This window comes from Citrus clementina, unplaced genomic scaffold (assembly GCF_000493195.1).
Source record: "Citrus clementina cultivar Clemenules unplaced genomic scaffold, Citrus_clementina_v1.0 scaffold_7, whole genome shotgun sequence".
In the NCBI taxonomy this organism is placed as follows: domain Eukaryota; kingdom Viridiplantae; phylum Streptophyta; class Magnoliopsida; order Sapindales; family Rutaceae; genus Citrus; species Citrus x clementina.
Genome location: NW_006262075.1, coordinates 9,764,585 through 9,776,180, shown reverse-complemented (window position 1 = coordinate 9,776,180; position 11,596 = coordinate 9,764,585). Strand labels below are relative to the sequence as shown.

Below are 11,596 nucleotides of genomic sequence, written 5' to 3'. Positions count from 1 at the left end.
AAGTTCGGGGATTGGTCAGAGAGTGACACGTGGAATGGGAACATTGTTTAGCTTCTGGCGTAAGATAATAAGATATGATACGGTCACTAATCACTATGAGGTAGTACATTTGCTTGGCCACAGCCAGTCAGCCACAGGCTTATTAACGCTTATTATATTTGTTTTGTAGTTGTGTTTGCTTCAAATTGAATCTTGAATCTTGAATCTTGAAGTTGAATCTAAGGCGTGAAGAAAAATGGACCAATGAGATTATGGCATAGAAGCATCTAAAAAAATATTATGATGTGTTTACTTCTCGAATTGGAAATCGAAATTATTAACATCATTTTACTTCATAAATAAATGTACCACAATTACTTTTAATCATTATATCAAGTCATGATGATAACTGTAGCTGAATCCAATGGTACTACAGTTGCACCATAATTTTGTCTCACAAATAAATATAAGAATTGGAATCCAAATAGTAAGACCCACATCAAATTAGAAATAGAAAATGAGAGACTGTAGTAGTAGTAGTAGTAGTGGTAGTAGTGGTAGTGGTGGTAGTGGTGGTAGTGGTAGTAGTGGTAGTAGTAGTAGTAGTAGTAGTAGTGGTAGTAGTAGTGGTAGTGGTAGTAGTAGTAGTAGTAGTAGTGGTGGTAATAGTGGTAGTAGTAGTAGTAGTGGTAGTGGTAGTGGTAGTAGTAGTAGTAGTGGTAGTAGTAGTAGTAGTAGTAGTAGTGGTAGTAGTGGTAGTAGTGGTAGTAGTGGTCGTAGTAGTGGTAGTAGTGGTGGTAGTAGTAGTAGTAGTGGTAGTAGTAGTAGTAGTAGTAGTAGTGGTAGTGGTAGTAGTAGTAGTAGTGGTAGTAGTAGTAGTAGTGGTAGTAGTAGTGGTAGTAGTAGTAGTAGTAGTAGTCGTGGTAGTAGTAGTAGTCGTGGTAGTAGTAGTAGTCGTGGTAGTAGTAGTAGTCGTGGTAGTAGTAGTAGTCGTGGTAGTAGTAGTAGTACTAGTAGTAGTGGTAGTAGTAGTGGTAGTAGTGGTAGTAGTAGTAGTAGTTGTGGTAGTAGTAGTGGTAGTAGAGACAACAATTACCAAATGATTTTTTAGTAACTTGTAATAGTGCATTATAATTTTAAGAGAAAATAAACATATTAATTTGAGTAAAATTTATTCCGATTCTGATTCATACAAATTAAATAAACAATTCATTTTTATTCTAATTCCTTATTTCGATTCAAGCTCATTCCAATTCTAACTTATTCTGATTCCCATTTAGTAAAGACACCATTAAAGATGACAGAATCAGTGTATCATATTGGTTTATTCATTGTCTTTTAAGAGACCCACAAGCCATATGCAATTTTTGCTTCCATTAAATATCCATTTGTTAGCTTACATTACATTGTATTATATTGCACTAAAATATTATTTTCATGCTAACTCATATTTGGTTATAATTTTTTGTTACATTGCACTGCATTATAAATGTGGTTAATATAATAAAAGGTGTATAAAATAATCTCATAGGGGTAAGATTTAGACTATAATACATTAGAATACTATTTATATTTTCAATATAATCATTTATGTTTTATTATTTAACTAATTATAATAAATTTAAATTAGTAAATAATAATTTATGTTTATATGTAAATAAAAAATTAATTTAAATAATAATATAACATACTAAACATTTATTAAATAAATGATAATACATTATCGAATAGAATTTTAGTATTTAATATAATATAAAATTCTAGGTAAAAAATTATGAATTAATGTTAATATTTAATTTAAATGATTTTTATATTTAATTTAAATGATTTTTATATTTAATTAAATTAATTTTTATATTTAATTTAAAAAATGATTTAAGTTACCAATAATGTTTAAAGTTGTAATGAAAAGATTATAATATAAAACATCAATAATTTCAATAATTTTAGAGTAAGTTGCTAGTCCTAACAGCCAAACATAACATAGGATGAAATTAAATTTTTAGTTCCAAAAATATAATCCAATCCCAAAATTTATCGATGGTCCCTACGTAGCCTTACTAACCAATTATGATAAAATTGAGGCCTTTATATAAGTTACAAATAAAATTTCAATATCAACATCAAAGTCACTGCAACATTGAAAAATGAAAATCTAATTTTAGGCCGTTTGTGATTTCAAGCATTTGTTTCATTTGCAGTTTCCGATTACCTTAAAACAAAACATTTGAATGAATTAATATTGAGTAGAGTTTTCAATGTCATTTAGGTAATTAAAAAAATGAATAAGTAATGGACATTAAATGACTTTAATGATTAAGATCACACTTATGATTAAAAGAAGATAAAGGGTTTATTTTTTATTTGAAATTTTCATTGCATAGACTCAGTCTAATTGACATTTTAAATATTTGGAAGATCAAAATATTTCTCATAATCTGTAAGTCGTCTTAAATGATATCATGTCTTATATATGTAGTTTAATCTTTTAAATCCCATTGTAGACATTATTGGCAATTTTTCAAACCAATTAATTGTGTTAAAACAATTTTATGATGCTCTAAAGATCACTGGTTCATAAGTTGCATGTGTAAAATTATACTAGAGTATTTATATTTAAGTTTTTTCACTTCATCATACTTTCTCTGTAATTATCACTAGTATTTATACGAAATGTTTAATTCATAAGAATTTTAATCATATTTCAATAATATTACTAAAAGCTTTTTTTCAATTGAAAATTACTTAACTAATAAAAATAAATTAATTTATTTCTTATTTTAATTTAAAATTCAGTTAAATACTTAAATGAATTATTCTTTTAACAAGTTTTTTTATTCTCACTCCATTCTATATTTTATATTTATATTTTAAATTAAAAAATATTTTTTAAAAAAATTATAGGAGTTTAGAGTTATGGAGATATAAACTATATAATAAGAAGAAAATAATTTAATAGTTTAGAACTTGTAAATATTTTGTAATAAAAATTTAAGAGAAATATATTTTTTAGGTTGAAATTTATGAGAAAAAGATTAAATTCCACAAATGGATTTATTTTTTTAAATTAAACTGAATGGATTATAAAAAATAAAATTAAAAAGTGGTGTTGTAAGGATTTTGGAGGAGGTAATGATTGAAAACTCCACTCATATCCATTTTATCAAATGGCTGGCAAACAGTCGCTCATGTCAAATTGAAAATTTGAAATATTCACGAGTAATATTTTCCTTTATCAAAGAGGAAGCATGAAACCTTGAGCGAAGATTAATGGAGAAAATTGGAGAACATGTAGACAAATAAGATTAATGAAAAGAATTTTTCCTATTATACAAGAGACTTGTTTGTTGCTGTTAAATTGCTCTTGACTCCAGGTTCAGAAAACAACCATAACTACTAATACTCTTACACTTTATTATTGAAGTTATTCACTATGAAGATTAGAATTTCATTATCTAACATAGAAAAGAAAATTAATTTAAAATTTTCTTTTGATGAACCTTGATAGTATTACAGAAGCTTTATTGAATAAAAATAAAAAGGATACGTCTAATTAGGGGAGGACATAATCAACCTTACCCCCAAAAACAAACTACATACAAACCAACAAAAACATAAAGGAGCAAGAAAAATACATGCATGCAAATTAAAGAAACAGAGAAATAAACATGAGCAAGAGCAATAACAAAACATATCAACGAAACTTGTATGAAGGATAACCGTTCAAGTTTCTGAAAAGGATAGCAAGCAATTAAGGAGGGGCAGAATCAATTTAAATTTGATTGTCTTATACATATGCCTCCAACATTTCTAAGTAATGAGTCTCTAATTTTTAAAAGCTTTTTTACAATTTCTTTTGCATTGATTCTCTGCTCAGGAGATTCCACAGTGCACGCCATAGCCAAATTGAAGATAAATGACACACATTGCTCTTTTGCGGCAAAATGTATGTCCTCCTGCCTTAGTAAATTAGCATCAACAACTTCCATAGTGGAAATGGGTAGCAGTTCATTAACCCAATGCTTTAATGTCATTTCTCCGTTAAAAATTTCATCTGTGGGTTTCTTCCCAGTAAAGGTTTCCATTAACATAATCCCGAAGCTATAAACATCTCCATTTGCGGATACTCGTCCTTCTCTTCCATACTCTATGAATTGCAATAGTTACATAGTAAGATATATCATTAATAAGAATTTCCTCATCTAATGAAGATCATGAAACATAAATAACTTATTAGGAAGTTTACAAGAAATAGAAAATTTTTATATTGAACAAACCTGGTGCCATATAGCCGATTGTGCCAAGTGTTTGCGTTTGAGTCATAGATTGATCTTCTCCAATTAAGAGCTTCGCGATGCCAAAATCACTCAAATGAGCAACCATATTATCGCCTAACAATACATTGCTGGGCTTTAAGTCACAATGAATTACTAGAGCTGAACAACCAAAGTGCAGATATTCTAAAGCTGATGCAACATCTATCATTATGTTCAATCTTTGAAAAATATCCAAAATGCAATTACTTGAATACAGATACTTCTCCAAACTTCCATGAGGCATGTATTCTAATACCAATGCTTTAAACTCTTCATTTGAACAACTACTAATAACTTTGATAAGATTTCGATGGCGAATACTTTTCATCATTTCACATTCAACATCGAAACTCTTGAACGCTCTTCCACATTGCAAATTGAAAACTTTCACTGCAACCTCCATCCCGTTCCCAAGTCTTGCCTTATAAACAGAGCCAAAACCTCCTCTGCCGATTAGATTGTTTTCACTGAATCCGTCTGTTGCTCGACAAAGTTCTAGGTATGAAAATTTTCTCCACGTTGCTACTAGTGACATATTAGCATCATTCGATGGTTGTTTTCCTCTCTGTCGATATCTTAGGATCAACCAAATGACTACTATCAATAATGTAGTACTCAATGGCAAGACAATCCCTAGGAGAAGAGAATTTTTCCATGATGTATGGTGGATGCTAGTTTTGCATGGCGGGACTTGTAAATTGGGTGAACCACATAATAATTCATTTCCCTCAAATGATTCAGCTGAGAAGTTTGCAAAAGATCCTCCCCTAGGAATTTCTCCTTCTAGCTTGTTGAAAGAAAGATTTAGGTCTTCAAGATATGAGAGTTTCTCTAAAGATGTAGGAATAGCCCCAGAGAGATTATTATTGGACAAATTCAAAGATTTCAAACTTATCAAATCACCAAATGAATCAGGAATCGATCCTCGCAATCTATTATATCCTAAGAAGAGATATTCTAGATTTTTTAAGCCTCCAATTTCTGTTGAGATAACGCCTGAAAAATTATTCATCGAAAAATCAATTACAATCAAAACCTTCAAATTTCCAATCTCTAATGGGAGTGGGCCGGTCAAAAAATTTGATGAAAAGTTGAGTTGCAAGATATCCTTAAGGTTCCAAAAAGTTAAGGGAATAGAAGTTAACTTATTGGAACCCAACGACAGTATCCTCAGAGAAGCCAGATTACCGAAGCATGTAGGGATTGATCCATAAAGCTTATTGCCGCCCAGCTCCAATCTATACAGTTCAGCCAAACGACAAATATCGTCTGGGATTGATCCTTCTAATTTGTTATCTCCAAGACCCAAACCTTGAAGCTTTTGTAATTTGCCGAGAGTAATCGGAATTGATCCATTCAATTTATTGCCTCCTAAAATAATGGTTGTCAAGTGGGTCAAGTTGCTGATCTCTTCAGGGATGCCGCCACTAACATTACAATTGGACATGTAAAATTCTTTCAAAGAATGAGAAAGATTACCGATAGACGTCTTAGGAAGAATGCCATCCAGTGGATTATCTGATAAGTCAATAAATCTTAAAGAATTGCAATTTGACAACGAGGATAAAAAGCTCAATTTTGGAGTTGAAGATGTCAAATAATTATCTCGTAAACTAAGCCACTCAAGGTTTCTTAAGTTGTCAAATGTGTTGGGAATAAAACCGGAGAATGAGTTGCTGTTCAAATCTAGTCTAGAGAGCTTAGAAGTATTAAAGATGAAATGAGGAATTGTGCCACTGAAATTATTAGCCCACAAATCAAGCTCTTCAAGATTTGGTAGTCGGACGTTTGCGATGGACGAAAGACATCCCAAGAGAGAATTATTTTGAAGCTGAAGTAATTTGAGCGTTGACACATTAAAGATTGCAAATGGGACAATACCAACTAATTTGTTTTCACTAAGGATCAAGTCCTTCAAATTTCGGAGATTACCGATTTCAAGCGGTATCTCCCCTGCATTTTAAAAGAATTATATTCAGATTATTTTTCAAATAATAAGTAATATCTAAAAATGGACGCACTTTAATAATAAAATGTCATTTATACGCTACACAATTATTACAAGTACTAACACACAAGAAAAGCCACTCGTGAAGTATTGAAAGCTACACACCGTCAATGCTTTGTTAGTTATATGCAAATTGCTACGCATATTCTTTTTCTTTTATTTTTATATTTTTTGGGGTAAAATATATATGTGACTTAAGTGATAGATAGATTGCACGGTAAATTAAAAGGGAGGGTTAAGTATTAATAGTACACATTTGGAGTAGTTACGAGAGAAACGTAATAAAATATATTTGACTAATATTTATAAAAATTAGTAGGTAAAATATGTATGCAATTTAAGTAAGCAATAGGTGAGAAATAGATAGATTTTGTGGTTAAAACAAATTAAAAGATCAAATTGTGTGGTGAGAAGTAAAAAACGCCTGAGTGGGTGGCTGCTACTATTAAAGTAAATCAAGCCCCAGTGATAGCCCCAAAAAAAAAGTAGTATTTCAGTTACAGCAAGATAAAATAAATTAGTTCAGTAAAATAATTTCTTTTCAAATTTCTCCTATTAACATAGTCTCAGACTCTCAGGTAACTTCGATGCTAATCAACTCATTTGTGAATAAATTACTGCGACAAGGAAAAGAAATGCTTTTTATAAGCACCGGGAAACTCAATTCGAATAGAACTTTCAATGGGTCCGTGGGTCAAGGAAGAGAAACTCGGCTCGACCGATTCAAAGTTATCAACGTGTAGCTCAAATTTTCCAAAATTGAAATGCTAAACATTAAATTTATTTATGAGTAAATCAACAATTTCTAATTTTCCTACTAACTAAGAAAATTTATACATTGAAAAATGATCATACAAATATGTTTTTGACTATTATACATTTATACCATTTGACTTTAATAACAACGAAAAATTGAATCCAACGATTTAAAATAATTGCAAATAAATTTTTTTCAAAATATAATAAATGCAATTATTTTAAATATAGAATTTAAATTAGATTATTTGTCTCAAAGCATTTTTTTGATAATGGTAAATTAGCATAAATATACACTTTATGTCATGAAATGAATATGCGTAACTAGAATTTTTTAAATACAAGTTTCAGTTTAATTATTATATGTAGATAAAATGTTAACAAAGTATTAAATTTATATTTTTACAAAATAATTAAAAGTATTATTAATTCCAATAGTCACATCATTGTGTAAATAAAATAACATAGTGAAAGAAACAACATATTTTAATATTAATTTAAATTAATAATGTAAAATTTATATGAAGATAAGAATGTATTTTGGAACTAAATTTATAGTCTATTTTATATGTGCTAGTACAATGAATATATGAATTCTTATCGCAGTAAAATATTTTCCGATTTCACGTGCTATTTAATCTGTATTTTAAAAGAATTATAATCAGATTTGTTTCAAAGAATAATAATACATAAAAGTAGATAAACATTTAACGCCACTCATCCCTAAAAGCCTATGTCGGGGGATGTAAGTGTTCAACCGTGTGTAATCAAGCCCGAAGCCCAAGCAAAATAAGTACACAGCAAAATTTAATAGAGAAAAGCAATTTGTAGATAGATGGAGTGATACCAGTTAAAAAATTTTCAGACATATCTAAGATCTCCAATCCTCCATGTAAAATAATTTATGAAGCTGTCACACATGCATATCATTAGTAAGACACTAACATAACTATCATGGTAGTTTTTGAGAAATCCAAATTCAGTAATGAAGAAAGATTTTCGATTTATTCCATGTGTTTTTATACTTTTTTTAGAAGCTAAATTTTTTTGCATAAACACAGACTAATTTCTAATAAAAAACGAGATAATGTTAAATAGTAATAACAACACATCCTCCTATGACAATTAATCTCAAAATGTCATAATAACAATTAATTCTTCAACAATATAAGAATTGCAAAAAGTTTAAAATCATACCTTGGAGTTTGTTTTCATATAACGACAACAGCTCCAATTCGGCAAGATTGCCAAACTCTCGAGGAATTTCGCCTGCAAATTAATCATCGTGTGTAAACTGTATTATGGAACATTATTCATACTACAACTTATGCAACAATTTTCATAATTAAACTCTGTAATCATGCGCACCTTGGAGCCTGTTATGGTCAAGAGATAAATGCTTGAGTTTGGTCAAATTCCCGATTTCTTTTGGTAGGGCTCCTGAGAAATCATTTAATGACAAACTTAATTTTGAAGGAATTATAATCAGGTTTGTTTCAAAGAATAATAAATTTATACTCTATTTTATATGTTCTACTACAATGAATATACGAATTCTCATCGCAATAAAATATTTCCGATTTCATGTGCTATTTCGTCGGTATTTTGAAAGAATTGTATTTAGATATGTTTTAGAGAATAAATAATACATAAAAACAGATACACTTTTGACGCCACTCATCCGTACATCAATGCTAGCTTAATGTCACGGACCGCAATCGTGGCACCCAAGATATGCGCTTGTACGCTAGTGTCGATGATGGTTGTGCTGATTGTTGGAGATGTGCTTCAGGAATGTGTGTGTGGGGAATACAATGCCCTAGACTCTTTGGAGTTCAGGCAGGCCGACCCGGTTGAGTTTGGGGAGCTTGTCGCTAGTCGAGGACTTAATGCTGAAGAGGGGTCTAAGAAAATCCTGACGCACACTGGTTGGGAACTGAAGCCGTTCTCCTGATGAACCCAAGGCAGGGCGAAACCAGTCGACATTGTGCCATTTCCACTAGGCTTACTCTCGTAGTATGGGATGCGAGAGTGCCGCACGGGTTCGAAACCTCTCGTCCCGTGACATTAAGCATGCTTTAGTTATTTATATATAAATTGCTATAACCTAATTGGGTGGTGAAAGTAAAAGCCTATTATTATAACGGGCGTAATCAAGCCCAAAGCCCAAGTAGAATAAGCACACACAAAAAGCCGAAGTCATGAATACTGTACTTCTCCTCTCTTTTTAACTCTTATTTCAGTAAAATAATTTCTTCTAGCCTATTTTTCATATTTATCCGCTGAAATACTATGGAGCGCCAGTTCTCAACGCTTTTTTCAAAATTTTCAATTGGAAAACTTTAAATACTAAGTTAACTTTTTAGCACATGAACAATTTCTTATTTTCAAAGACTGAACATCATCCGTTAAGATAAAATATTATGCGATATGACTAAAAATTTATGTTATAATTGCAGTGAAGATGTAACTCTTTAAGATTAATAAAATTGTTGATTTCTTTTGGTATGATGCTTGTTAAGACATTATGTATCAGTGATGGCATATCTGATTATTTAAAGATAATTAGTGATTTCATGTAAAATATTTTATGAAGTTGTCACACATGCATATCATTAGTGAGGCATACTTGTTGAGATAATTTTTGAGAAATCCAAATTCAGTAAAGAAGAAAGATTGACGATTTATTCCACGTGTTCTTAATTTCCTTAAATGCTACAGAATTTTGAATTAACACAAACTAATTTCTAATAAAAAACGGAATAATGTTAGATAGAGGTAACGACACATCCTCATATGAGAATTTATAATGAGAGACTTGAAATCTATTAATTAAGAAGCGGAAGATGGCTCGTATATATATTGTAAAGAAAGTTACCGGTCAAGTTATTCTTCCACAGATGTAATATCTCCAATTTTGTAAGATTTCCCAATTCCCGTGGAATACCTCCTGCAAATTAAGTACATTTATATATGCGCAAACAATTTGATCACTCATATTTGGGGGAAAAAAAAAAATTATTGGCTGACGAATATCGTAATAACAATTTACTCTTCATTTATATAAGAATTAGGCTGACAAGAATAAGAATGAAACATCATTCATTTTCATCGACTTATTGGGAGCTTCAAAACGGAAGTGGCAATATGACAAAAGAAAATTACAAAACATTTTTTTTTTAATTTTTATCTGCATAAATTAAAGAATGAAATGAGTGAGGAGAGACATGGAGCTTTATCTCTATCTGAAAGAAAAACAATTAATCACAGCATAATTAATGAACAAACGAATGAATACAGAAGCAAGCAGAGGCTAGAATAAAATTGCAATAAGTTTAAAATCATACCTTGGAGATTGTTTTCTGATAACCACATCAGCTCCAATTCGGCAAGATTGCCAAACTCTCGAGGAATTTCGCCTGCAAATTAATCATCGTGTGTAAACTGTATTATGGAACATTATTCATACTACAACTTATCCAACAATTTTCATAATTAAACTCTGTGATCATGCGCACCTTGGAGCCTGTTATGGTTAAGAGATAATTCCTTGAGTTTGGTCAAATTCCCGATTTCTTTTGGTAGGGCTCCTGAGAAATCATTTAATGACAAACTTAATTTTGAAGGAATTATAATCAGGTTTGTTTCAAAGAATAATAAATTTATAGTCTATTTTATATGTTCTACGACAATGAATATACGAATTTTCATCGCAATAAAATATTTCCGATTTCATGTGCTATTTCCTTAGTATTTTGAAAGAATTGTATTCAGATATGTTTTAGAGAATAAATAATACATGAAAACAGATACACTTTTTACACCATTCATCCATACATCAATGCTAGCTTTAGTATGCTTTAGTTATTTATATATAAATTGCTATAACCTAATTGGGAAGGTTAAGAAATCATCATGTGTGGTGAAAGTAAAAGCCTATTATTATAACGGGCGTAATCAAGCCCAAAGCCCAAGTAGAATAAGCTCACACAGCAAACCTAAGTCATGAGTACTGTACTTCTCCTCTCTTTTTAACTCTTATTTCAGTAAAATAATTTCTTCTAGCCTATTTTTCATATTTATAAGGAGGGCCAGTTCTCAACACTTTTTTCAAAATTTTCAATTGAAAAACTAAAATACTAAGTTAACTTTTTAGCAAATGAACAATTTCTTATTTTCAAAGCTACTAACCTTCAAGATATTATAAATTCCAAGACTGAACATCATCCGTTAAGATAAAATATTATGCGATTGATGACTAAAAATTTATGTTATAATTGCATTGAAGATGTAACTCCTTAAGATTAATAAAATTGTTGATTTCTTTTAGTATGGTGCTTGTTAAGAAATTATGTATCACTGCTGACATCTCTAATTATTTAAACATAATTAGTGATTCCCTGTAAAATATTTTATGAAGTTGTCACACATGTGTATCATTAGTGAAGCATACTTGTCAAGATTATTTTTGAGAAATCCAAATTCAGTAAAGAAGAAAGATTAACAATTTATTCCACGTGTTTTTAATTTTTTTTAA

General features: G+C 30.4%; 2 protein-coding genes across 2 annotated transcripts; one reads left to right on the top strand and one right to left on the bottom strand.

Annotated features, from left to right (window-relative positions):
- Positions 1–496: 496 nt before the first annotated feature.
- On the top strand, positions 497–3,379 carry LOC112096891 (sericin-1-like). The gene is made up of 2 exons (XM_024181098.1): positions 497–794; positions 3,354–3,379. Exons 1-2 carry the CDS (start codon positions 497–499, stop codon positions 3,377–3,379), a joined length of 324 nt encoding a protein of 107 aa, XP_024036866.1.
- Positions 3,380–3,532: 153 nt separating this feature from the next.
- Positions 3,533–10,770, bottom strand: LOC18036685 (probable LRR receptor-like serine/threonine-protein kinase At3g47570). Its single transcript, XM_006427014.2, has 9 exons — positions 10,761–10,770; positions 10,578–10,649; positions 10,407–10,478; positions 9,938–10,009; positions 8,428–8,499; positions 8,257–8,328; positions 4,257–6,248; positions 3,828–4,126; positions 3,533–3,571 (listed from the first exon to the last, which is right to left on the bottom strand). Exons 1-9 carry the CDS (start codon positions 10,768–10,770, stop codon positions 3,533–3,535), a joined length of 2,700 nt encoding a protein of 899 aa, XP_006427077.2.
- Between the last annotated feature and the right edge of the window lie 826 nt (positions 10,771–11,596).

Excerpts from the sequence above, each read along its gene's own strand:
- LOC112096891 (XM_024181098.1), top strand. The coding sequence starts at position 497 with ATGAGAGACTGTAGTAGTAGTAGTAGTAGTGGTAGTAGTGGTAGTGGT. Across the intron at positions 795-3,353 it reads TGGTAGTAGTAGTAGTAGTG|GTTCAGAAAACAACCATAAC; the intron begins GTAGTAGTAGTA and ends TCTTGACTCCAG.
- LOC18036685 (XM_006427014.2), bottom strand. Across the intron at positions 10,479-10,577 it reads TAACCATAACAGGCTCCAAG|GCGAAATTCCTCGAGAGTTT; the intron begins GTGCGCATGATC and ends ATTAATTTGCAG. Across the intron at positions 8,329-8,427 it reads TGACCATAACAGGCTCCAAG|GCGAAATTCCTCGAGAGTTT; the intron begins GTGCGCATGATT and ends ATTAATTTGCAG.